The sequence below is a fragment of the Rhamphochromis longiceps genome, linkage group LG14 (genome assembly GCF_057381845.1).
Source record: "Rhamphochromis longiceps isolate RC_006_pf linkage group LG14, R_longiceps_female_GT1.1, whole genome shotgun sequence".
NCBI classification, from domain to species: domain Eukaryota; kingdom Metazoa; phylum Chordata; class Actinopteri; order Cichliformes; family Cichlidae; genus Rhamphochromis; species Rhamphochromis longiceps.
The window spans coordinates 64786-90851 of record NC_140570.1 but is presented as its reverse complement, the minus strand read 5'-3'; the positions used below and the strand labels follow the sequence as shown (position 1 = coordinate 90851).

The 26066-nt window shown below is 40.3% G+C and overlaps 4 protein-coding genes and 1 pseudogene across 6 annotated transcripts; 1 reads left to right on the top strand and 4 right to left on the bottom strand.

Annotated features, from left to right (window-relative positions):
* Positions 1-486: 486 nt before the first annotated feature.
* LOC146653318 (uncharacterized) lies at positions 487-1925 on the bottom strand. The gene is made up of 2 exons (XM_085429136.1): positions 1850-1925; positions 487-1097 (listed from the first exon to the last, which is right to left on the bottom strand). The coding sequence occupies exons 1-2, from the start codon at positions 1923-1925 to the stop codon at positions 487-489; spliced, it is 687 nt and encodes a 228-aa protein (XP_085285262.1).
* A 1781-nt stretch (positions 1926-3706) lies between these two features.
* Positions 3707-5730, bottom strand: LOC146653317 (von Willebrand factor A domain-containing protein 5A-like; annotated as a pseudogene).
* A 239-nt stretch (positions 5731-5969) lies between these two features.
* On the top strand, positions 5970-10399 carry LOC146653316 (TOG array regulator of axonemal microtubules protein 2-like). Of its 3 annotated transcripts, XM_085380271.1 has the most exons (6): positions 5970-6602; positions 6688-6793; positions 6927-7166; positions 7269-7427; positions 7544-7682; positions 7764-10399. In XM_085380271.1, the coding sequence occupies exons 3-5, from the start codon at positions 7003-7005 to the stop codon at positions 7671-7673; spliced, it is 453 nt and encodes a 150-aa protein (XP_085236397.1). In that variant the 5' UTR covers positions 5970-6602; positions 6688-6793; positions 6927-7002; the 3' UTR covers positions 7674-7682; positions 7764-10399. The 3 variants fall into 3 exon arrangements, with proteins under 3 accessions (XP_085236397.1, XP_085236396.1, XP_085236395.1); XM_085380270.1 differs by having other exon boundaries at positions 7544-10399; XM_085380269.1 differs by lacking the exons at positions 7269-7427; positions 7544-7682; positions 7764-10399.
* A 2589-nt stretch (positions 10400-12988) lies between these two features.
* LOC146653315 (von Willebrand factor A domain-containing protein 5A-like) lies at positions 12989-14209 on the bottom strand. Its single transcript, XM_085380590.1, has 4 exons — positions 14146-14209; positions 13858-13988; positions 13189-13312; positions 12989-13082 (listed from the first exon to the last, which is right to left on the bottom strand). Exons 1-4 carry the CDS (start codon positions 14207-14209, stop codon positions 13003-13005), a joined length of 399 nt encoding a protein of 132 aa, XP_085236716.1. The 3' UTR covers positions 12989-13002.
* Positions 14210-16158: 1949 nt separating this feature from the next.
* Positions 16159-20007, bottom strand: LOC146653314 (uncharacterized). Its single transcript, XM_085380589.1, has one exon. The coding sequence runs from the start codon at positions 19840-19842 to the stop codon at positions 16159-16161; it is 3684 nt and encodes a 1227-aa protein (XP_085236715.1). The 5' UTR covers positions 19843-20007.
* Positions 20008-26066: the final 6059 nt, after the last annotated feature.

The following is a 26066-nucleotide window of genomic DNA, read 5'->3' as shown; positions in this document are numbered from 1 at the left end:
GTCAGTCTAACACAGAGAAACAGACAACTATTCACACTCACATTCAACCTAACTGCATCTCTCTGGACTGTGGGATGAAGCTGGAGTACCTGGAGGGAACCACAAAGGTGCCAGGACTGTCTTCTCTCAGGTGACGGCCGTTCACGCTGCTCTGAAGACCCTCAGTTGTCTTTGGATCAAATAACACCAAATGAGAGTGAATCACTTCAGAAACACAGGAACACTCCTGGTTATTGTGAGCAAACGTCATAACAAGATGAATATATTTACCATTTTACTGAGGGAAAATCTTCTGTGTGGAGTTTCTTCGCAGCGTGACTCTTTTTCCTGACTTTTAGAAACAAGAGGCAGAAAAGAAAGAATAGAAGTTAAAACCTCGACGATTTTCAAATATTTTAGGACATTATTTTAGAAACAACCTTAAGCACTATTTACTACTTACCACTTTGTTCAGGCTTGCTGACGTTCGACATGCTTCACTGTATATTATAATCTCAAGCGCTTCCTTGCTGGAGTCGGGCTCCGGATGCTGCTCTCTTCCTCCGGAGCCTTCCTCTTAGCACGCTTTGCCGACATATTTAGAAAACGGCAGAGCACCGAAGTGAGAACTCTGCCGTCCGCGCTGTAGTCTGTTATTCTCCAGCGGTTCGTCATCTCAGTGTCCTCTGTTCGGTAAACAGTGGAGATGACTCTGGTGACGAGGAGGCCGTCGACAGTCAAGGTGCCGACACAGTTCCTCCGATCTGCCTTCAGCACAGCAAGATCCGCTTTCTCTGGAAGAACTGGAGTCAGGAAGCGTGGATGAGAGCTGGAGCCCGCAGGCGGCAGCATCATGCCAGCTGGTGAGTCCGTAGGAGGAGAAGGAGTGGTGTTCTCTCTCTGGCTCTGCCTCACATGGACAAATGGTGTCGTCACCTGGTCCCGGTGGAACAATCCTTTAAAAGGTATGTAAGGAAAGTCCTTGGACCCCGTCACCAGGTTATGGTAAAGAGTGAGGACCAGGTGGGACATGGAGTCCAGTTGGCTGCTGCTCAGTTCACGGTTCCTCAAGTTAATGACGACCATCTGAGGAGCAGTGATTGGACTCACCAGCTCAGCTACGAGAAAGCAAAGCATGCGTGTACGTTAATCATGTGATCACACAAATTAAAGCCTGAATTTAAATTGTCCAGACATGGCTTTACATCATCATAAGCTCTTCCACACACAAACAGTAAGAAGCTCCCAGCAGAACTCATTGTTTATGAAAGCCTTCACCTTTTTTGGTAAAAGTTTTCATGCGGTGTAAGGCTGCATGGACTTTCACTGAGGTTTTAATACGCATTCACATTAAGGAGCAATATCTTCATATTAGTTGAGCACCGATATTTTGAGAATAAAGCAGCTACATTTAGGTGAGAAACCTTCCACCACCTCATTGCAGGCACACACTGTTTCAATCTCAAACTCATCCAGCGACTCTGTGAACTTTTAAAACTCCATTCTCCAGCTTTATAAAATTCACAATCTATGAAACTTTCAGGTATAACTCAGCGCCAGCAGCCCAAACATGTCAACTCAAACCCTCTACATGCAAAAACGGCCGCGCGCTGACGTCAACGTCCTCCAACGCTTTACGTCGTTTCCAGGGCGCGTGCATTCAATTGGTTTTTTTTTCCAGCAATTTAAAAAAAAACATGGCGCCATCTTTATAGTGTACTGGCACATGTTAAAATTGATGTTACTCAAGTATGAAACATCTCATCCTAAACGTTAACACTCATGAAGTCCTACTTCCAAACAATAAAAGACAAAAATCTAAGTTGTATTTGTTTGCTAGCACTCTGACATATTAGCCTGCTGCACTCACCATAGCATTGATCTATCACCTCGTCAATGAAAAGGGAGAGCAGGTGCATCTCGCGACTGAAGTTTGTAGAAGTCATTTTGCAAATCCTTCTTGAAGATTTTCAAACGTTGGCTGTAGTTTGAAAAATCCGAGTTTTCACAGCACTAGTGGGAAAAAGCTCCTGTTTGCGCTCAAACGTGAAACCCGAATTCCAATTTTGCCTCCTGCTTTTATACCTGCACTCAAACACGTCATCATCACCATGACTCCCAGTGGCACCGAAAATCAATTTTATTTATTTAAAATAAAGTTCGTCTAATTATCATAGCTTTTTCAAAAATATGTATATTTCTCATTTTGTTTTACTGTTTTATTCATCCTTTATAAAAAATATGTTGCCAAACTTTGTCGTTTTAATTCTTTAAAAAAATCATTAATTCACCAGTTTACAAAAATGAAGATCGATATCTGAAATTTAAATAAATAAATAAATAATTACAATTGATAATGGATTTTTAGCATTAAAGAATAGTTTTTCAATGCGCTTTAAATGTTATCAGAGCCGATGTTGTGCCAAAAAGTGATCGCAGTCCAAAAAGTGATTTACGGTATTGAAACGTTTGTTTGTGTCATGACATTTGTAAACAGTTGATGTTTAAGGTGCAGTTCACGTGGAAGCCAGAGGAGGGTGGTGTTGTGCGCATAATACAAAGTGATGACGAAACCTAAAAGACGGTGTCATGTCTGCTCCCTGAAGCAATCTCATAACAGTTTCAATCTATTTCAAGCCAGTTAGCACATTTCTGTTATGAAGTTTAATAATTTTTTGGCAGTAAACTTTTAAATCCTTTTATTATGAATATCACATTTTCAGATTTTCAAGAGAGACCAGACCAATAGGGCAGCAGAAATCACAAAAATAAATAAATAAATAAGAGTTTTATAAAGATTAAAACAGTAAAAAAAAAAAGAGAGAGACTGGAATGATTATGATGTATAACACAGAATATGTACAATAACAGAGTCATAAACACACCTAGAAAACACGTGATACTTTTTATTTCATCTATAACCTCTGTGCAAATTTTGTTGACTGCAAAGTGTTTATGAATATGTTTTTAAAAGCTGGTTATCTGACTGTCAGTTAATAGCAATTAAAAAGAAATTTTTATTATTCCTAAATGGAAAAAGTCCATTATGAATTTTTGTTATGAATTTCATTTATCAATCCACCTCCTCACTGCTCTTTCCCGGTGCAGCAGCCAGAGCTGGATCAAGCAGCCAGATGGCTTCTGGAGGAAGACTAACTGCAACAAAGGGTCTCTGGGAGGCTGCTCAGGCACAGCAGCTGAAAAATCAAAGATGAAATAAAAACTGGACCTGATCATGGTGCTGCATGAGACAAAAAGTCTAGATGATAAACCAGTGTATGAATTGGTAACACTGCTTATGATGATCATGTTTAGGTGGAAACTAGCGAGCTAACTTACTGCAAAACTCTAACTCAGTTAAATTGAATAAACTCTGTTTTCATGGATGCCTGGATGTTAAACTTAATTGTTAAACCCGGTAAAACAGCAACGCTGATCATTTTATTAAAGATGAAAGAAGTTAGACCGTTTTTAGCTCTCAGTGATCCCTCAGTGTTCGTTTGACTTTGGGACCTGAAATATGGCAGCTTTTCACTTACACATTTTAAACCACTCATTCATAGAAATAGTTTCCAGTCAAAGATCTGGACAGATCCACCAAGTTCACAGTAGTTTTACAATTTTCTGCAGCGCAGAAAAAAAAACCCCTGAAAACATCACACCTCTGAAGTAACACATTGTGATTCATGTACCGTGGGCCAGGGCTGTGGCATCTAATGTCTGGTTGTCAGTGTCCTTTGGAAAAGCAAGTGATTGTCCTAAAATCAGATGTCCCAGCAGATTGATCTAGTTTGCCAACAACATGAGAGGCTGCTCCTACCTGTCCTAGTGAGCTCGGCATAAATCAGTGACCTCTGACCCTGGAAAAGTGTTGTGATTAGTGGAGAGAGGACAGTGACAGACACTTCCTTTGGTAAATCCAATATGACTGAGATGTCGACCACAGTCAGCTGCAGAGCAAACTGCAGCGACTGCATCACCTGAAAAATAATGAAAAACCCTGAAAAAATATACATTTATGTTTTTGGAATTTATGTCTTCTGTTCAAATAATAATATCATCTTGCCTTTTCATGATAATTGTTATGACTCATTGTCTTACTTTTGGTTGCATCCTGTCAGTCCCTGTGATGAACTGAGCGTGACCTCCTCCTTCCTTGGCCATCCCATTGATGAGAGCAGAGCTGGCCCCTTCCCCAATCCCAAAAGAGAAACACCTGCAATACAACAGCTGTTTTTAAGACACACAGGTTTGGTACGCAGCACATGTCATCATCTTTTTGTTGTTTTACCTGTGAGAACCTGAATTCTCAATCACTTCTTTGGTGTTCCCCACCTCTCCATCAGTAAAGACAAACAGCAAAAGAGGAGAGTTTTTTCATCTACACAAGCAAAAGCTCAACTCTTTGGCAGGTATACAAGTATGCTTTCAGTAATCTGTTTTAGCAAGTAAATCAAACATAACCTGGAGTTTTGCAGAAGCATCCAAAGGCAACATGGTGTTTTACAGTGATATCACTTTAAGTCACTGAGATCACATGAATACAACTCACGGGAAGATGTGTTCACAACGAGACCCCAAACTGTAAAATGTTTGAATAGCAGCCCATTGGTAAACTCTTCAACAGGAGCAGAGGACTGTCCTGAAGGGAAGAGGGAAAAGATGGTGAGGCCACTGTGTGAGAGGAACGATTTGAGGAAAGATTTGAGGAAATATTTTGTAACTCTAACACCACTTTATGAATACTCTGGCACTGCTGGTGCGAGTATTACTCATATTTTCAGATTGATTCACTACCAACACAAACTCTCCACATGAAGCCATTGAACACATCAGAGACATGAAAAGGACAGAAAAATGTCAAGTTTACAGTTTCCAATATATTCCAATACAATTAAATTCCAGGTTGAAGAACTGGGATCTTGAATTTTTATTTGCAAACTAATGACTTCACTTATTTTTCACTCACCCGGCTCAGCAGAGGCCTGTCCTGCCTCCACCACAGCAGTGGGCTGGTGGGCGTCTTTGTAATAAATCAGCAGTTCAACATCTCTGTCAAACTTGTGTCCTGCAGCCAGCTTGACCTGCACACCACAAACACATTCATATTTATTCCTCAGCAACAAGTAACAACCACACACAGCAGACACATCAGCACTCTACCTACCGTGGCCTGGGTTTGATCAGTGTTGAGGTACTGCAGAGGGTCCAGGGAGCAGTTGGACTCTACTTTATGGATTGGACGAGGAGAGGAGACAGAAGAAACATCACTGGACAACCAAAACTATTTTACAGCTATTTTAGTTTAAAACCATAAAAAGTGACAGAAAAGGAATATGTTTGTTTTTGTAAATATGCTCTTGACTTTTATGATCTATGGATGGTATAATGACAAATATCAGTATAATGAGGAAAACATCATTTTTGCCTCTCTCTTTTTTAAACAAACCTTTAAAGTGATATAAGATTTTATGTCAGCGCGAGTTAGTGAGTGTTAAGTAATTATAAACCTCTTTATGATCTAACTTTTTGGAAAAAATAAGGGAAACTCCACATAACATTTTCTTAATTAGTTAAAACCATTTACTGATATAAAGTCATGACGTTTGGCCAGCTTGAAGATGGAGAGAAAGACACTCTTTTTTTATTAATCCTTTATTTATCCAGGTAAAAAAAATCTCATTGAGATTAAAAATCTCATTTCCAAGAGAGACCTGGCATCATGGCAACAAAAGTCACATACCACATCATCTTCTCGTCCTCACAGGAGAAGTCAGATTCCAGTGAGGTTAAAAAGCTACAGAGAAACAGGTCAGTTCTTAAATCGACGTAATGATGAGTCAGAATGTCAGACATTTAAACTCTTCAGACTTTTAATCAGCTGTTGTGTGAGAGATAAACCCTCCAACCAGAGTTTACACATTGCTAAAACACATTGAATGTTAAGGTGTTGCCATGGTAAAATATCTATAGAGGTCAAAAGTTTGACATTTCAGCTTCACTTTTTATCCAGCCTGTGATTTGGTTTTATTTGAATACAAATTTTGGTAAATGGTTAATTAAGACTGATTATGATGAATTGAAAACTTGAAAAATGTAATTAAATAAAAACACTTATAGACATACATGGTTTGCTCTCCCCTTTAAAGTGCACTTTAGTCTTGTTCATTTTCAGCTGCAAACAAACAGAAATGTGAGTAATAAATATTTCATGATCTAATCTGTGCAGACAAAGAAGTTGCTGGTGTTGTGAGGCTGGTGACAGCCCAACATATGTTTGAGGCATTGGAGCAAACAATTTTAAAAAATGTGGATGCCTCTCTGCCCCAAACTATTGCAGCTCGTTGGAGGCTAATTCCTTCCCGAGCTCCAGCTCCTCCTGGAGCTCCAGCCCCTGCTCGAACTCCAGCTCCTCCTCCAGCTCCAGCTCCTCCTCAAACTCCAGCTCCAGAACAAAGGAAACCTCGAAGGGTTGTTAGACACCCTCCAGAGGTGGACTTTAAAGGGCTTATCATGGGGTACCTCCTGTCAATTGACGAAAAGTTAGGGGAGGAGCTTCAGCCAGTCTCTGATCCTTCAGAGACTCTCCAGCTGAGCCTCAGCTTGCTGAGTCAGGACGACTGGTAAAATGATTTTCTACTGTTATCATTAATTATTTTCAATTTAATGTGAGGATGTGAGTTTTAAAACTATTTGATGTTCCTACAGGAAGAAAAAGAAAGAGGGGTTGCGATACATCCGCACCCTGGTGCGGCATCACCAAGAGGAGTTGGAGTTAAACCTCCGTAGAGTTTGCTTGGGGGTGACACAAGAGGTATACCAGCTGTTTTTCTCTACATCTGTCTTTATGCCACCCTCTTCTGTCCATGTTTGCAAGCGTGCCCTGTCTCATGCATCTTTGTAACAAGTTTGATTTCTAACTGCTGAAATTTCCTCTGATTCTTTAGATTAAAAACAATCGCTCTTGTGTCCTGTGCGGCACTGGACACCGTAATATATTTGTGTGTACACCTCAGAGAGAGGATGGACAAAGAAGCTGAATGGACCTGTGAGAGTTTACTCCAGGTGTTTGTAAGGGCAAATGCCAATATGCTCATTCAGCAGCATGCCAAGGAAGCTCTGACCGCTCTGGTTCACGGTTGCAGCCCGAGTCGCTTTCTAAACAGCCTGGTGACTATGGGTTTGAAGTAAGTTCACACCTGTGAAGAGTATCTGTGACCCCAGCATCACAATCAGATCAGGTGAAAATCAAACACACTGAGTGGATTTGTCTGTGTTTCCTTCCTCAGACATAAGAGCGTTCTCGTGAGAGCTGGTGCCGCACTGGGGCTCCTTATAATCAATAAATTCATGGAAGCAGAGAAAGTTCTGTCTGCAGGACGGATTTTCACCAAATGCTTCCTGTTGGCTGTCAGTGAACTGTGTCAGGATGCTTCCTCTGAAGTCAGGTCAGTGTGAACTTTTAACAATTATAGGCTGATATTTCTATTTTGACTTTCTTTTGATAAATTCTCTGCATTTACTTAGAAACTAATGTGCTGATTAAAAATGCTTCTCTCTGCAGAGCTCATGGAAAGGCCATCCTAAAAGACCTGGTCAAACAGAGGAAATTCAGAAAGATGTGGGAAGAAAGCGTCTCGGATAAATCCCGCTGGGAGGTGGAAAGAAGACTCAGAGACGTATTTCAGAAATAACAGACACAGGTAAGCCACACAGCATACATGAGCAGCCTTCAAATTAATAAACCACTTTGAAGGCTGCTCATTTCTGTGTGGTATTTTCAGAAATTTCCCACATCACGTCTGCTTCAGGTAAGTATATATGTCATTTAAATATTTAATATAACATTCACAGTAATTAAATATTTAAAATGCACAAAAAACACTCACTTATCCACCAACCGGTCGAAGCAGATGGCCGCCCTCCCTGAGCCTGGTTCTGCCAGAGGTTTCTTCCTGTTAAAAGGGAGTTTTTCCTCTCCACGGTCGCTCATAGGGATCAATTGGGTACAATAACTTTGTTGCTTTTTGGTCCGTCACATTGACCAAAAAGCAACATGTTCTTAATAGAGTGGCAAGTGAGTGTTTTACATTTTCCATCTGTGAACGGTAGCTTCTACTGCTCATTTATTGATTTGGCACCAATTTGGCACAAAATAAAGAAAACTATAAACGACAACAAATGTTCTCGTCTTTCTTCAAGTCATTTTCAATAAACAAATTCAATAAATCAAATTGCATTCAGTTATTCTTGTATTTCCTCGCGTAATTAGTGGCTATCTAGTCAGTAGCCCAAAGTGCAATATGTTAGCTACTAATAATATCTTTGTATTGTTTTTCTTTGGACCGATGCTCACATCGATGCTTCTGTTTGTTGTTGTGGAAAAATAATTTAAACATCGAAACCAAACCGATTTTCTGAGATTTATTTTAAGAAATTTCAAACCTCTGCAAAGGGATCAATAAAGCCGTCGTGTGGATACAATCTTGTCTATTCAGTGGTTGGGAGTGAAGTTCTCACCTTCATGTAGGCACCAGCTTGATAATTAAGTGTGTCAGCAAGACCAGGTATTTAAGGAGCGGCTGTGGCAGCAGCCAAAGTAACTGCTGTTTCCCTTTCAAGCTTCCTAGTTTTTCCTGGAGTTCAGCCTTCAAGTTGATTCTTCCCTCCCTTAATTCAATTTACTTATTTGTAAGCTACATGTATGCTCACTAACAAAGCTAAATGAGCTAAAGCTAACGGTGCTCTTTAAATTTGAAGAAAATCCAGTTCACTTTCTTTTCTCATCAGTCCTCTCGATTGTGTCTTGTAGCAGGTTTTTGGCTTTAACACATCAAAGATCTGATGGGTTGAGTTGGCCATAAGGCTCGTCAAAGTTTAATAGTGGTGGCTTATTGGGAAAAACAGTCCTGACAAAGTCAATCAGCCCCTCCTCCCAAACATTAATGGATGATGCATGCATGAATACTCAGCAAACATCATCTATAAAAAAGGATCTGTATGTTCTGTATGTTCTGTATGTTCTGAATCACCATAAAGTTGCTAATAGCAAGAACACAACACAGCCGGGGGTCTGCCACTCTTTGTTTATTCAGATCTCTTTTCACACAATACTCTTGTTGCTTCTGAGCCTCTCGTTTTACTAAAGGTTATGATGGAGCAGCAAGACTGAACCAGTGGCTGGATAACATGAGGAGGAAGGAGTGGAGACCTGCACAAACATCATGTCTTTAAAGTGCTCGCTTTAAAACAGAATGCTTTCTAAGAGTGAAAGTTTAAGAAAATCTAACTGTAATATTTAACATGCCTACTCTCCTTTCCCCCTATTTGTACTAATTTAGGGAGCACAGCAGTTGCAGCCATTTTAAGGTTTGTTTTTTGTTTTTTCTCAGGCGAGGTCATCTGTCAGAGGGGCAAGAGGCAATATTTTGGTAAGTACTGACACAGAGGTAAGTGACTCTCCAGGTTTATTAAAGAAGGAATCAGAGTTTGGCAGTGCTGTTAAAAATTCAAAATGATTAAATTTAAAAAATAGAATTTCTTTCATTTCAATATTAGAAAACCAGACTGTTTATATTCAGTGTTATTTATGTCATTTAAATTTAAATGCTCATTTTTGTTTTGTGTGTGTTGTTGACGAGTATTAAGACTAAGACACAGATTATTTTCTGTCCCAAGGAAGGTCGATACGTTGGCCTTTAGCCAAAAGCAGACTCAATAAAAAAAGATATTTTCACGGGAATACAAAGTTTCGTTTGTTACAGGAATCTTAATCACATGAACGTGGGTGAGAAACACTGGCAAGGACTCCAGTGTAACAGAGGGAGAGCTTGGTTAATAATGGGCAGGACACACTGGGAGCAAAGGTGAAGCACAACAACAGATTTTGTTACTTGTCTATGAGCTCCTGGAGTAAACCAATGTGCCAGGTTGGGGAAGTTTCACTCTTGGTGTTTCTAATTTATATGCAATTGACTGAAGCATATACATATTGAATTATTCATAGGACTTTGTACAAAATATAAATGTCTTCCATGTGTTATATTGTGGTTTGATGTTTGCATATGTGGATGTTTTGTTCCTCGTTTGGTTTGCTTCCCCCAGACTTGGGCTATTCCAGATGCTCACCTGAATGATAGAGAATAAAAAGAAGCCAGTTGCTGTTACAGGGGTTGGGTTCTTTGGTGTGTTTTGGTGGGTACACTCATGCTTTCATTAATAAAGATTACTAGATGATAAATATTTTTGCAGCCTCGTGCCATTTTGTTTGAACCTATACGTGACTGCTGGCCAAACTGATATAAATAGTAAGTGAAGTAAATAAACTGCCTGTGGCTTCTCAGGAAGTCCTGCATTTGGGTCCTGTTATTCACTCAAACCTGACAATAACACATCACCCTGTTTTATCCACAACTGTAAATTTTCGGAGACATCCTGTTACATTTACTGAGATCAGCAACAGACTTGCTGAATTCAAACCTCAATAAAAATGTGAAAATGACTCAGCTTTTCCTTCTTTTGTTTTTACAGCATTATGGACTATAAGTTAAAGCAATTAATGATGCAGTGAATGATGGTCAAAGGGTTGATCTTTACACAGAGCACGTCTGTCCCTTTTTATTAGCCCATTACAATTATTCCCCCATCACTTTAAAAAGGCAACAAAACATGCATGAAACATTTCTTCAGAGATGTAATTCAGTTTTAATTATATAGCGCCAAATCAACACAACAGTCACTTCAAGGTGCTTTATATTGTAAGGTAAATACACTAAGTAATACAGAAAAAAAAAACCCCAACAATTGAATGATCCTCTTTGAGCAAGTACCTGGCAACAGTGGGAAATAAAAACTCCCTTTTAACAGGAAGAAAGCTCTGGGAGATCAAGGCTCAGGAAGGGGCAGCCATTTGCCACAACTGGTTAAGGGAGAGCGGAGCAGGACAAAGGAAACACACTGTGGAAGAGAGACAAGTTAGTGTCACAATCTAAATGTTGAAGTTGGTCGACATTTTCAGATCAGACTTATGGTCTTTAAGCCAAGTTTAAAATTTGTTTTGAATGTCCTTGGTGTAGTTATTGATGCCATTTCTTTTTATGACAATCTGTTCTTAAATTGTGTTTTATTTCTCACAAAAGTGAAAAGATTATGGAAGAAAGTCGAGCCAAAGAACAGAGCTGGCTCTTAGACTTTGAGTATAGGAGGCCCTCAGCAGAACTTTTAAAGAGAATAAGAAACACAGAAAACCGTAGATAAGGAGGTGTGCTCTGACAGTGCAGCGCAGCACCCAGAAAGCTATTTGGCATTGGCAGAGAAGACTTAGGAAGTTATTCAGGAGCAAAACCCTGGTACTCAACTTTGCTGCTCAAACCTCAAATATATTGATACTTTTACGCCAATATACAATTTATTTCCAAAATTGTTACAACAAAGAAATAAAAAACCAAACATAGATTTCATAACTTTTTATGCTAATTATTATTTCAATCACTACAAAACAGGCAGTTTTTGAAAATTCAGATGTAACTCTAACTACAGTCATGAATAAGCGAACATGAATGGAGACTATGTGCTGTGTTAAGACGTTCAAGCAGGGCTCTAGAGTGCGACCAATTTGGTCGCAAATACGACCAAATTTTTCAGTGGTGCGACTAAAAAGAAATATTTGGTTGCACCTGTGCGACCAACTGTTTGGGTAGCAAAAAATAAAAAATAAATCTGCAACCTTCCCTGTGGTCAACAACATACACACATTTTGCCCCTATCGTGGACTAAACCAATCAGAGATAGTAAGGGGCGGGACCTCTCTGATTCGCCGTGGTCCAGATGAAGGTGCAGGTGGAAGTGGGAGGAGTAGCTTGAATAAAGCGATATCAATTCATTAAATCCTGAATGACTTTTAAATATAACTGTGTTTTGCCAGAAACGCCAGATTCTCAGATTAAAGCTCACAAAACCATTTCAACAACAACCAAACAGCAAATGAGAGCAGGTACACGGATTCACACAAAGATGTAAACACAGACCCGACGCATCAGAATCAGCTTTGTCTTTCTCGGCTTTCTCACCTGACGGCCTTAGACGGACACGCTGTCGGAGCTCAGCGATTCTGATGCGTCCGGTCTGTGTTTACGTCTTTTTGCGCTGATTCTGAGCTGCAGGTTTTGTCTCTTTCAACCAAAATTCATCGAGCCAGCAGCAAAAGAAGCAGCAAACTGCGCTTCACATTTGATCAATGTCGTCATGAATTTTGCTGTTTTGCTTCCACGACTATTAAAATCACACTCCATGCACAGCTAGCTCTCTCTCTATCTCTCTATATTATATAAATTATTATAAAATTTGTGTGCGCCTAACTTTTGTGCCGGTATGCCTAACTTTTTAAAGTTAGGCGTACTGGTACGCCCATGGCAAAAAGTTAGTCTAGAGCCCTGTCAAGGATCAATCGGTGTCAATTAGCAGAATGAAAGTGTTTCATGGATAAAATTGTAACTCCTGCGAGAGAAACAGAATGACGTTCTGTATAGTTTCATTTCAATTTGGCCATAAAAATATTACTTTTGTTTAGAAGATGGTGTAAACACTGTAAATAGTTATTTTAAAAGTTTTGCTCTATTCACTCCAATTCACTGAGGACCATCTTGAAAATGTCCTGAACTGAAGCCATTTTCCGAACTATAACAGGAAGGGAAAAGACTCTTCTTAGATTGGTTTTGGTGTTTCTGTGTGAAATCAGTAAAAGTATGAACATAATCGCCATCTAGTGGCAGAGAAAAGGAATTAAAACACTTTGTGAATGAGCTGCCACAGCAGTGGTCCAATCTTCTACTGTGTCAGGAGTATTCAGACAATTTTGACATACTTTTTTTCCACAATGGTAAAACCAATATTAGGTACATAATTCATGACAAATAAACATGTAAAAGGGGTTGATGATATAAAACAGCTCTGTATCAAAGGCAGTGTGGAGTAAGCAGACCTGCTTCTGTTCACTCTGAAGATGAAGTTACTTTAAGAAAACCCTCAGAGTCCCAGAGCTTCTTTCTTCACGCTGCAACCCAGCAGGACATTTCCAGCATCCACACACTCTGACACACACGGTGCTAAAAACACAAAACAGATATTAAAATAATGATTGTGGGAGGAAAGCTGTAGAATGAAACAGTTTTTTAAAGCTGTTATTTTATCTGTTACAATCATTGCTAGTACCATTGTGAGCACAGAGCCACGAGGCAGCCTTCATAGCCAGAAGCTCCCACTCGTCCTTTGCATCCATCTTGAAACCATGAAGCCAGATCAGAGCCAGAATGGTGGCCCACACTTCACTGCTGGTCTAATTCCCCAAATCAAAATCAATCAAATAAAACAGACAGAACACACATTTTACTTTCTACAACCAGTAATATTACATATGTTTGTGTACTTCTTTGTCACACGGGGTCACCAAGGTGGGCAGCTCTGCATATTTGATTTGGCAGATTATTACACTGGATGCTCTTCTGATGAAATCCCAAACTGTGATATCATAAATGCTCTAAAATAATGTGCTGACATGTTTTTACAACAACTGATGAGGAAAATAATTTCTGCTGCCGTGTGGTTTCTGGATAATATCAGACGCTGGTGCAGCTCAGTGGGAGGTTAGGAGTGTGATTACCACCAGTGTTTTAGCTTCTGATATGCAGATGTTTATTCTCAGGCTGTGAGGCAGGCCTACGTTTAGTTTGACTTCATTTTATTTGTTTTATGGTGTGTTTTTAATTTTATCATGTGTTTTTGTTCAAATTATAGAATCAAATCTGTTTTATCTCACATCATCATTTTGTGTTAATATTTAAATTGACAGCAGTGCATCTTTTCAGGCTTTGACTTTTCCACCTCCTCGTTGGTCTGTCCCAGTGCAGCAGCCAGAGCTGGATCAAGCAGCCAGCAGCCAGACGCCTCCTGCAGGGAGACTAACTGCAGCAAAGGGTCTCTGGGTGGCTGCTCAGGCACAGCAGCTGGAAAATCTAAGATGCAATAAAAACAAAACCCGATTATGGTGCTAGATGACAAACAGAACTCTACATGATAACTCAGTGCATAAAACACCGCACTGTAAACTATGCAACAGATAAATATTATGTTTTTCACTTGAAAATTACATCTTAAAAATGTAATCATTACATAAGAGCTCCACATCAAACACATTAATCACATCATCTTTGTAGTGAAATAGCTGATGACTCATTAAACGTTTCCATGCAATTTATCCACAGTGAAAAATATCCACTTTGCTGGATCTGAAAATCACGTTTTCCGAGATCAGACGAGAGCGGGCGTGTTCAGTTCACGTGCTGCTCTTTGGCAGTTTTACAGATTTTATTCTGAACATCTTTCTGAAGTGACTGGTTTTTGCTTGTATTCAGCAGAAACTGGAAACTAATCCAACTTGCTGAATGTATTTACACAGTCTTGTTTGCCTCCAGTGCAGTGTCTTTGTCACAAATGTGAGAAACAAATTAAAAGGTGATCATGCCAAAAGGTAGTGAAATTAATACAAAATTGTGAAGGCAAAGTGCCAGAAGAGTAAATACATGGTCACAAACTGTGTATCAGGTAAAATTGTCTAAGTGAGGGTTATGCTTGTGTTTTACTATAACACCATCTAGTGGATATCTAGTGCTCATTGTTCTTTGACAAATACTTTCAAATAGCTTCACAGTGCAAAGCAACCAGAACTGAAGGCAGATACAGTAAAGGCCTCGCAAGGGAGGAAACAACATTTGATATCTATGAGTTCTACACTCCAAACGGTCAATTATTAACAAAAAAACTTGCTTGTTCAATCCAATTTGAGCCTTTGAAAATGGGGGGATTGTATGAAAAAGGCCTAACTCCTGAACGAGCATTTTCAAGGATTTCAAGCACCTGTACCTGTTCAATGTTCACTTGAAAGACCCCCTTATAAAGTACTTCTAGCTGAAATGATGAGGACAAAATCCGTGCTGCTTGTTTGTGAAAAATCTGAAAGTTGTGGCTGTATAGACAAACACAGTGAAAAATTTCTGAAGTCTCAGTGTCTCCCTGTGTGTTGATGCAGAATGTGTGCACACAGAAGACTCAGTGCCAGTTATCAATTTAGTTATTTATTTTTTGCACTGCATTAGATAACATCAAAATAGTGTTTTCAAAAATGACAATAATATTCCCAATTGTGTTATTTTTATGTTGTAATCTTTATGAAAAAACTTAAAAAACAAACAAACAAAAACAAAACACCTACCTCATAATCTTTTGAGTCTGGTATATGGCGGGGCGCTGTGGACACCCAAGTTTGTGAATGCAATAACTCAAGAACGAGACAATGTAGAATTTTTAAATTAATACCATGGTAGCATTTACTAAAAATCTCTGTAAGGTTTAAATCTCAGGGACCTTGACTTCAAGGTCAGAGCTTAACTTTTCTAAAGAAAAGAGGATTTTCCCATTTATAAAACATGTATGTCTACTAGGAGGCTAAAGGTTAGCACTATATTTAAAAAGAGTTACAAACAACAATTAGATGATGCTTAAAGCTGGTTTATTTAATAAACATCCAGTTTATTTCCAATTTGGATCAAATTATGTCTGATTGAAGGACTGATGTAATGGTAAGTTGTCCGCTGCTCCGCTTTGAATATTGGTAAGAACTTGACACAGAGATTACTTAATGGATTTTAAGCAAAATTGTGCCTTAGTTCAAGAACATATTCATCAGTTGTTTTTATGTTTTTAGGCTTTTTTTCCCTTTTCAATTTTCACAAGAATTGCTAGTTCCCCTAGAGTTTTGGCCACCTCAACAATCAAGTGATTCCCTATGAGCAAGCAATGAGCGACAGTGGGAAGGAAAAACTCCCTTCTAAAAGGAAGAAACCTTCGACAGAACCAGGCTCTTAAAGGGACAGCCATCTGTCGCGACTGGTTGGGGTGGGGGGAGTGAAAATTAAAAAAGACAAAAAAGCCAAAGTGATCATTATTGGAGCAGCTTAATTAATTCTTGCAATGTAATCTGCTGTTAATGGCTTTTTACAATCCCTGTTTGTGTTTTTGTCATTTTTGTCCGTGGTTGAAGCAATGCTGGAGATTGATTCTCTATGATCTTTCTGTTTTGAAGGCTGCTGAGAGACCACAAGGTTTGGTCCCCGTTTGCTACTCATGTCAGGGAGAACTCTTAGAGAGGCCAGGACTGAAAAAGGGGTGGTGGAGAACCTCCGAGGGTGTTATGCGCTGGTTTGGATCCAATGCTAACATCTCTTTGATTAGGCTGACAAATACAGTTTGGATTTTTTCCTTGCCCCACATTATACTCAGCATTGGTCCAAGGTCATCGAGGCACTTAAGTGTTATGGATCGAGTGTCGTTGGACTGATAATCTGTTTCATCTTGAAATTGTTTTTCGGTCTTAAATGTCCAGCGTTGTCCGTTGTAGTTGTCTTTTATGAAATAGTTATCAGTGTAAAAGCCAGAGTCTAAAACATGATCTGGTGGCTGTCCCTGGGTCTGTATGATGAATTTCAAAACATCATAATCATTTCTCCCAGGGTAGAAAGGATACCCAGTAGCAAGCTCCACAGCTACCAGCCCCAGGGACCACATGTCTATTGCTTCATTAAATAGACTACCAATCATAACCTCAGGTGCTTTATAACCAACCGTCCCCACACAGTCACCAGGAATCACTGTAGATGCGGGACATGCAATGCCAAAGTCTATAAGTTTGACTTTGATGGGACACTCATAGCGGTCCACAACCATTATGTTTCCAGGTTTGAGGTCAGCATGCACTATTCCCACAGAACCCAGGTGGGACAGGGCATTTGTGAGTTGATGTAAAATTGGCCTGATTTCGCTTATGGGGAGACCCTGGTTTTCCGGGTCCTCTATGTAGTCCCACAGGCTTTGGTCAAGGAGTTCAAAATTTAAGCAGATGCGGTCACCGTCGATGAAAAAGTCGTTCCATTGAACAATGTTGCATCTATCTGCATCCAAGCCTCGCAGCTGCTCCAGGATGAGAATTTCCATTTTTGCCTGTTGGAGAATTTTAGGGTTATTTTTGTTGACTTTAATAGCAACAACTTTGTTGGTTTTTGTATTGCAACATTTGGTTACAATACCAAAGCCCCCTTCTCCAAGGAAACCCTCGACCTCGTAGTGACCTCCCAAAAGGGTCCCTTTAGATATTTCAAGATCATCTATAGAGGAGGATGTGTTGGCTGATGCGTTGACGTATTCTTGTTGAGAAAATTCTTCTGAGTATTGGGAACTGCAGCTGATTTTCTGTGATTCTTCTCTTTTGCAACTAGAAGGCTGCTGAGAGACCACAAGGTTTTGTCCCCCTGTGCTACTCATGTCAGTGCAGGGAGAACTCTTAGAGAGGCCAGGACTGAAAAAGGGGTGGTGGAGAACCTCCGAGGGTGTTATGCGCTGGTTTGGATCCAATGCTAACATCTCTTTGATTAGGCTGACAAATACAGTTTGGATTTTTTCCCTGCCCCACATTATACTCAGCATTAGTCCAAGGTCATCGAGGCACTTAAGTTTTATGGATCGAGTGTCGTTGGACTGATAATCTGTTTCATCTTGAAATTGTCTTTCGGTCTTAAATGTCCAGTGTTGTCCGTTGTAGTTGTCTTTTATGAAATAGTTATCAGTGTAAAAGCCAGAGTCTAAAACATGATCTGGTGGCTGTCCCTGGGTCTGTATGATGAATTTCAAAACATCATAATCATTTCTCCCAGGGTAGAAAGGATACCCAGTAGCAAGCTCCACAGCTACCAGCCCCAGGGACCACATGTCTATTGCTTCATTAAATAGACTACCAATCATAACCTCAGGTGCTTTATAACCAACCGTCCCCACACAGTCACCAGGAATCACTGTAGATGCGGGACATGCAATGCCAAAGTCTATAAGTTTGACTTTGATGGGACACTCATAGCGGTCCACAACCATTATGTTTCCAGGTTTGAGGTCAGCATGCACTATTCCCAAAGAACCCAGGTGGGACAGGGCATTTGTGAGTTGATGTAAAATTGGCCTGATTTCGCTTATGGGGAGACCCTGGTTTTCCGGGTCCTCTATGTAGTCCCACAGGCTTTGGTCAAGGAGTTCAAAATTTAAGCAGATGCGGTCACCGTCGATGAAAAAGTCGTTCCATTGAACAATGTTGCATCTATCTGCATCCAAGCCTCGCAGCTGCTCCAGGATGAGAATTTCCATTTTTGCCTGTTGGAGAATTTTAGGGTTATTTTTGTTGACTTTAATAGCAACAACTTTGTTGGTTTTTGTATTGCAACATTTGGTTACAATACCAAAGCCCCCTTCTCCAAGGAAACCCTCGACCTCGTAGTGACCTCCCAAAAGGGTCCCTTTAGATATTTCAAGATCATCTATAGAGGAGGATGTGTTGGCTGATGCGTTGACGTATTCTTGTTGAGAAAATTCTTCTGAGTATTGGGAACTGCAGCTGATTTTCTGTGATTCTTCTCTTTTGCAACTAGAAGGCTGCTGAGAGACCACAAGGTTTTGTCCCCCTGTGCTACTCATGTCAGTGCAGGGAGAACTCTTAGAGAGGCCAGGATTGAAAAAGGGGTGGTGGAGAACCTCCGAGGGTGTTATGCGCTGGTTTGGATCCAATGCTAACATCTCTTTGATTAGGCTGACAAATACAGTTTGGATTTTTTCCCAGCCCCACATTATACTCAGCATTAGTCCAAGGTCATCGAGGCACTTAAGTTTTATGGATCGAGTGTCGTTGGACTGATAATCTGTTTCATCTTGAAATTGTCTTTCGGTCTTAAATGTCCAGTGTTGTCCGTTGTAGTTGTCTTTTATGAAATAGTTATCAGTGTAAAAGCCAGAGTCTAAAACATGATCTGGTGGCTGTCCCTGGGTCTGTATGATGAATTTCAAAACATCATAATCATTTCTCCCAGGGTAGAAAGGATACCCAGTAGCAAGCTCCACAGCTACCAGCCCCAGGGACCACATGTCTATTGCTTCATTAAATAGACTACCAATCATAACCTCAGGTGCTTTATAACCAACCGTCCCCACACAGTCACCAGGAATCACTGTAGATGCGGGACATGCAATGCCAAAGTCTATAAGTTTGACTTTGATGGGACACTCATAGCGGTCCACAACCATTATGTTTCCAGGTTTGAGGTCAGCATGCACTATTCCCACAGAACCCAGGTGGGACAGGGCATTTGTGAGTTGATGTAAAATTGGCCTGATTTCGCTTATGGGGAGACCCTGGTTTTCCGGGTCCTCTATGTAGTCCCACAGGCTTTGGTCAAGGAGTTCAAAATTTAAGCAGATGCGGTCACCGTCGATGAAAAAGTCGTTCCATTGAACAATGTTGCATCTATCTGCATCCAAGCCTCGCAGCTGCTCCAGGATGAGAATTTCCATTTTTGCCTGTTGCAGAATTTCAGGGTTATTTTTGTTGACTTTGATAGCAACAAATTCGTTGGTTTTTGTATTGCAACATTTGGTTACAATACCAAAGCCCCCTTCTCCAAGGAAACCCTCGACCTCGTAGTGACCTCCCAAAAAGGTCCCTTTAGATATTTCAAGATCATCTATAGAGGAGGATGTGTTGGCTGATGCGTTGACGTATTCTTGTTGAGAAAATTCTTCTGAGGTTTGGGAACTGCAGCTGATTTTCTGTGATTCTTCTCTTTTGCAACTAGAAGGCTGCTGAGAGACCACAAGGTTTTGTCCCCCTGTGCTACTCATGTCAGTGCAGGGAGAACTCTTAGAGAGGCCAGGATTGAAAAAGGGGTGGTGGAGAACCTCCGAGGGTGTTATGCGCTGGTTTGGATCCAATGCTAACATCTCTTTGATTAGGCTGACAAATACATTTTGGATTTTTTCCCAACACCCCCTTATCTTCAGTAGTTGTTCAAGGTCATCGAGGCACTTAAGTTTTATGCATCGAGTGTCCTTGGACTGACAACCTGTCTCATCTTGAAATTGTCTTTCGGTCTTAAATGTCCAGTGTTGTCCGTTGTAGTTGTCTTTTATGAAATAGTTATCAGTGTAAAAGCCAGAGTCTAAAACATGATCTGGTGGCTGTCCCTGGGTCTGTATGATGAATTTCAAAACATCATAATCATTTCTCCCAGGGTAGAAAGGATACCCAGTAGCAAGCTCCACAGCTACCAGCCCCAGGGACCACATGTCTATTGCTTCATTAAATAGACTACCAATCATAACCTCAGGTGCTTTATAACCAACCGTCCCCACACAGTCACCAGGAATCACTGTAGATGCGGGACATGCAAAACCAAAGTCTGTAAGTTTGACTTTGATTGGACACTCATAGCGGTCCACAACCATTATGTTTCCAGGTTTGAGGTCAGCATGCACTATTCCCAAAGAACCCAGGTGGGACAGGGCATTTGCGAGCTGAAATAACACTGGCCTGATTTCTGTTACTGGGAGAACCCGGTTCCTCCGGTACCGCATGTACTGCCACAGGCTTTCATCGAGGAGTTCAAAATTTAAGCAGATGCGGTCACCGTCGATGAAAAAGTCGTTCCATTTAACAATGTTGCATCTATCTGCATCCAAGCCTCGCAGCTTCTCCAGTATGTAAATTTCCATTTTCGCCTGTTGCAGAATTTCAGGGTCGCTCTTGTTGACTTTAATAGCAACGACTTTGTTGGTTTTTGTATTGCAACATTTGGTTACAATACCAAAGCCCCCTTCTTCAAGGAAACCCTCGACCTTGTAGTGACCTCCCAAAAGGGTCCCTTTACATATTTCAAGATGATTTGAGGTGAAAGTCATCTTGACTGAAATGTGTTTGTTTGCTCAGTGAATTGGTGAGAACGTTTAAAAAAAATTTCAGTGACTCTGAAGAGGTTTACAAATACTTTCAAATATAGCTCTGGTCGAACGTTTGAAGGCTGCGAACAAACTGACTAAAACTTGCTGCTCCTGACCCCTATTTATAGAAAAACTTCAAAGGCTCAAAGGCATGTGCTTGTGACATCATCACATGTCCTTGTGACATCATCACATGTCCTTGTGACATCATCACTCTTCATGAATCAGATTGTCACATGACATTTTAGAATGGGGATGTTTTTTTTTAAAACCGTTTTCAAATTTAACCCTCTGTGGTCCAGGGTATAATTGGCCGTTCTTGACTATTTTTGATTTTACCTCTATATTTCACCTTTAAAATATGTTTTTCTTGCCTTATTTGGCACCATTATTTTCAGCACAACCTCAAATATCTCAAAGTCAAAGTCAACTTTATTTGTCAATTCTGCCACATGTACAGGACATACAGAGAATAGAAATTTCGTTACTCTCAAACCCTAGATGAAATAGCAAATGAACATTTAAATATAAGAGAGTGATTAAAAAATGCAAATAAAATAATTAAAAAGTAAAAATTTAAATAAATACAATACAATTTAACAAGAAAGCTATGCAATATACAATATACAATATTCAGGTAAGGGTAAATGACATTGAGTGTAAACCAGGCAGAGTAGTGCAAATAGGCAAATAGTGCAAATGGAGATCTAGTAATATACGGTTAGAGATAGTATAACAACAAAGTCTTATGAGGTAATGGCAGTCCAATGCTCCACAAAGTGACTGGTAACTGGTGCAGGCCAGTGAGTGAGTCAGAGAGTGTGTGTGTGTGTATGTGACAGAGTTCAGTGAGACCATGGAGGAGAGGAGGGGAGAGGGGGCAGAATCGGGAGGGAGTTAAGCTTCCTGACAGCCTGATGGATGAAGCTGTCCTTCAGTCTGCTGGTCCTGGCCTGGAGACTCCGCAGTCTCCTCCCTGACGGCAGCAGCTTGAAGAAGCTTTGCATTGGGTGCGTGGGATCAGCCGCTATGCAAAGGGCTTTTTTAGTGAGACGGGTGCTGTAAATGTCCTGGAGGGAGGGGAGAGAGACACCAATGATCCTCTCTGCAGCTCTCACTATGCGTTGGAGGGTTCTATGACAGGACGCATTGCAGGCTCCAAACCACACAGTGATGCAGCTCGACAGGATGCTCTCGATGGTGCCTCTGTAGAAAGTGTACATGAGAAATTTGAGTTATTGTTTTCATTTTGGTATACTATATTAGCACAGTTGATCTAAATTAATAACACAATAAATTGTGTGTGCATCTCCTGTTTTGTCATGGTTGTATGTCCCGGTTCGTGACAGGCTGCATGAGCTCATCTGGTGGGAGTGTAGTACTGTAGAATTTCAGGCATAAAAACGTGGTTTTCACAGACCTTGTCACAGGGTCTGAGTTGGAAGATTTTGGTAAAGCTTTGTCCCTGAGGTAGTTGAAAAACCCCAGTTGGGTAAAGCGTTTGGGTTTTTTTGTTAACAGACATGCTTATCTATTTAGTTGGTGTTATTTTTTCAGCTAAATTTTTTAGTGCAATTAGCACTTTCAGCATCAATCCATAGCAATGTGTTGTATTTTTCACATTGTCTGTGTGTAAAATACATATGTAAGCATAGATTACACAAAGGATCCTGCACGCCAAGCTGGATACAAATAGAAATCCCTGGAAACAATTCTTTCTGCGCTTAAGAGCAGCTTCCTATTGCAACGCTGGAGGATTTGTCACCATTACTGGATACGCTGCAGAAGCACAGCAAAGCAGTGACTGTGTGGAGTCGAAAACTATTACACCAACTACACTACACAGTCACCCACATTACTCCCTCCAACAGAGGTGGACAACGTCTTTGGGACAACGTCACAGAACACAGAAACGTCACAGGGCTTTGGAGCGTGACGTTACATGAGGCGGGCCACGCCCCCTGCCGCCATCACAGTAGGCCAGACAAAGGATACAGCTTCAGCTATGGTACGTGTTGTGTAGTCGGTTGCAACGTTAAAGCTCACGATCGTGAAGGCAAGAAACTGGATTAATCTTTTCATCGTTTTCCATCCTGGCGGCAACGTGAGGGATCCCATGTATCCACCAAACAAAGACGCCAGGCATGGATTGCAGCGGTGAGACGAGCGGATATCGAGTTCCGTGCAATCCCCAGCTTTTTGTTGGTTTGCTCGCGGCATTTTCTCTCCGGTGAGTTCTAAAGTAATTCATATCACTATCCGATTGTTGAGTCTGACGTCACTAGCCGTGTCTGGGCCTAAACTCTGCTGCAGGTCCATATATCAAATGATCACTGTGGCATTACTGAGAGTTAAAACACTGTCTTAAGTCTTTCATCTTTAATAAAATTATCAGCGTTCTGCTCTACCAGGTGTAACAACTGAGTTAAACATCCAGGCATCCATGACAATGGAATTTATGACATATGAGTTAGAAGTTAGCAGCAAGTTAGCTCGCTAGCTTCTATCTAAATACAATATAGCATGTCCTGACTGCGGGGTTTTGGAAACAAATTAAAACGTACAGCTTTCTTATCACTTCCAACATAAATGAAGACAGAAAACTAAACAGCAGTGACATTTGTAGGGTTACTGAACTTGGGCTAGCTGGTATATAATGATGTGCTACGTGACCGCTAGCGACACAGCTATGTTAGCATAATATAAACACGCTAACTTTTTTTCCACTCGATAAAAGTTAACGTGAGTGTTCTCGGTGGTCAGGAACAAATGTAATCGCATGGCAGGATGCTGTAAAAGGACCAAACTAAAAGGCTTTTAGTGGGGGTTTTTTCAATGCGCTGCGGTCATAGATAATGAGATAAAACATGCTAATGTGTGATGCTGCAGAACCACGTCATGTCGACTGAATAGCTTTTGATTTGGCATTATTGCAGGCAAACCAGCATATGAAATGGATGTAACAAATCCAGTGGTGATGGGAGTGACAGCGTCACGGAAGCTGAAGGGCAGACGAAGGACTGTGTGTGCAGTCAACAGGGCAGAGCAGAAATAAACCGGCTGTTGGAGGAGAACAGACTGCTTCGAGCACAGTTGCAAAAGACAGAGCTGAATGAAACTTTCTTAAAGGACGATACCGAAAAAGTAAGATATTACACTGGACTATATTGTTATGCAGTCTTAATGTCCCTCTTCAACACTGTCAAAGATTTCCTGCCAATATCGAAGAAACTGACAGGTTTCCAAATGCTCTTACTCACACTAATGCGTCTGAGACTTGATCTTCCAGTCCAGCATCTTTGTCATCTATTCCATGTGTCGCACAAAACACTGTCTTCTGTCTTCACCGATACCGTTGATGTTTTGGGCAGACTGACAGAAAGAAGGATGACCTCAAAAAGTGATATAGTCCAGACAGAGCTTACAAATGATGGGCCATTTGCTAAACCTGCAGCACACACTGCTTTCTATGTGAAAGAACCATTCTGTGAGAAAAACTCTACTGCTCATTTGATCTATGACCTCTGAAAAACAGTTCATGATTTCCATTACTATTCAATTATATAAAAAAAGTACATTCCCTGGGTTATACAGCACTGATATGCAAAGCTTAATTGTATATCTGTAACTCTAGAACTGCAGTATTTATAGTTTTCTTAGTTTAATATTTCAATTTCATATTCTTCTTCTAAGTATAAAATCCCTTTTGTTATATTTGTCTCGTTAATTTAACTGAAATACACTGAAAATTGCTCACAAATTAAGGTTTATGTGTCAATACAAATGCAGGTTTTATTGCTGGGAGCTTCCCGTGATGCACTGACTATTTCTTCTTCCATGACACTAATGTTTTGTCTTTGCTTCATCATTTATGTACTGTACTGTATCCCCAGTTTTCCAGCGAGGGCTGCGTACATTTTGATTGCATTAACGTTTTTATCCAGCCTTTATGTGCAAGCTTGAGCTGCAAAATTCAAATGTAGTTACTGACAGGCCAAAGTGCAACAGGGAAGAGATTAAATGGGATCAAAGGGAGTGGCATTATAAATTCCTTCCTTCCTGAGATTCAAATCCTCCAATCAAAACGGTGCCAGCAATGCAAAGACAGATTTCTTTAAAAGATTGGACACAATAACAAAGTCAGTCGTTTATTTATTAAAGCACTGTTAATAATTTTAGTTGCTGCTATTTCAAATAAATGTTTGGTACAACAAATTTCTCCGTGTTCTGTCTCAGGCTTTATTCGGGCCCTGGTACTAGAGCTATGGTCTGTTCTTGAGTGCAGCAGTGACGACATCAGAGTGGTCCGTCCCAAACCAACTCCCATTGACCCCACAGATAGGAGTTGCATTAAGGTATTGTATGTATGTGCGTGCGTGTGTGTGTGAGAGAGAGGGAGAAGGAGAAACTTCCTGGAGCCCACAATGCCCCAATTTTTAGATATCTACATAATAGTACAGACACAGATCTCTTAGAAGTTTTGCTTTTCCATCATGTTTTTAGCTCACTGGTTACAAAGGTGTTTAAATTGATTAAAATTAAATTGATTCCAATTATTATTAACCCAGGACTCAGAATAGTGGTCCATGTGTTGCTGTGATACCAGCAGCCATGTAGAAAATTCACTTGTGAATATTCATATTTAAGAAACTGGCAATAGTGATTTTGTTAACAAGAAAGGCTTTTTGCTGATTGGTTTATGGGTGTCTGGGCAAATAAGCCTTACTTTCATAAGACTGCATTTTTAGTTATGTTTTTGGCAGAATTTCTCTCAGGAAATGTCAATGGTTTATTTAAATTAAACAAGACATTCTACAGGTTGAATAAAAACACTCAGACTGTTGTTCAAGGTTCAACAATGAAGACGTGCACGGGTGGAAGCTCGAAGGAGATCCACACCCGAGGCCTTGCAGTCAGATTTATTTATACAAAGGGACAGTTGCATTTCCTGTTTTTCAAGCATATTTATCAGCATGTGTGTGTGTTCTGTGTGTGTGTGTGTGTGTACGTGACAGGATGTAATGGCATGTGATACACAAATATATGAGCATTGCAATACATTCGAAAGCTTCATAACGGAGGTATCTTTTAATAATAGACATCTGCAGTTTAAACTTTAAGAGTTACTTCTAATGTCCCTGTGAAATATATGAACATTCTGAAGCATGCTAAGTAATAAAACCTTAATGCATAAGTGAATAAATCATAGTACAACTTAAATTCTTCTA

Excerpts from the sequence above, each read along its gene's own strand:
- LOC146653314 (XM_085380589.1), bottom strand. The coding sequence starts at position 19,842 with ATGTTAGCATTGGATCCAAACCAGCGCATAACACCCTCGGAGGTTCTC.
- LOC146653315 (XM_085380590.1), bottom strand. The coding sequence starts at position 14,209 with ATGAGTCATCAGCTATTTCACTACAAAGATGATGTGATTAATGTGTTT. Across the intron at positions 13,313-13,857 it reads TGGGACAGACCAACGAGGAG|ACCAGCAGTGAAGTGTGGGC; the intron begins GTGGAAAAGTCA and ends TTGGGGAATTAG. Across the intron at positions 13,083-13,188 it reads GTGGCTCTGTGCTCACAATG|CACCGTGTGTGTCAGAGTGT; the intron begins GTACTAGCAATG and ends TTGTGTTTTTAG.
- LOC146653316 (XM_085380269.1), top strand. The coding sequence starts at position 6,253 with ATGTTTGAGGCATTGGAGCAAACAATTTTAAAAAATGTGGATGCCTCT. Across the intron at positions 6,603-6,687 it reads TTGCTGAGTCAGGACGACTG|GAAGAAAAAGAAAGAGGGGT; the intron begins GTAAAATGATTT and ends ATGTTCCTACAG. Across the intron at positions 6,794-6,926 it reads GCTTGGGGGTGACACAAGAG|ATTAAAAACAATCGCTCTTG; the intron begins GTATACCAGCTG and ends CTGATTCTTTAG.
- LOC146653318 (XM_085429136.1), bottom strand. The coding sequence starts at position 1,925 with ATGACTTCTACAAACTTCAGTCGCGAGATGCACCTGCTCTCCCTTTTC. Across the intron at positions 1,098-1,849 it reads GGTGATAGATCAATGCTATG|CTGAGCTGGTGAGTCCAATC; the intron begins GTGAGTGCAGCA and ends GCTTTCTCGTAG.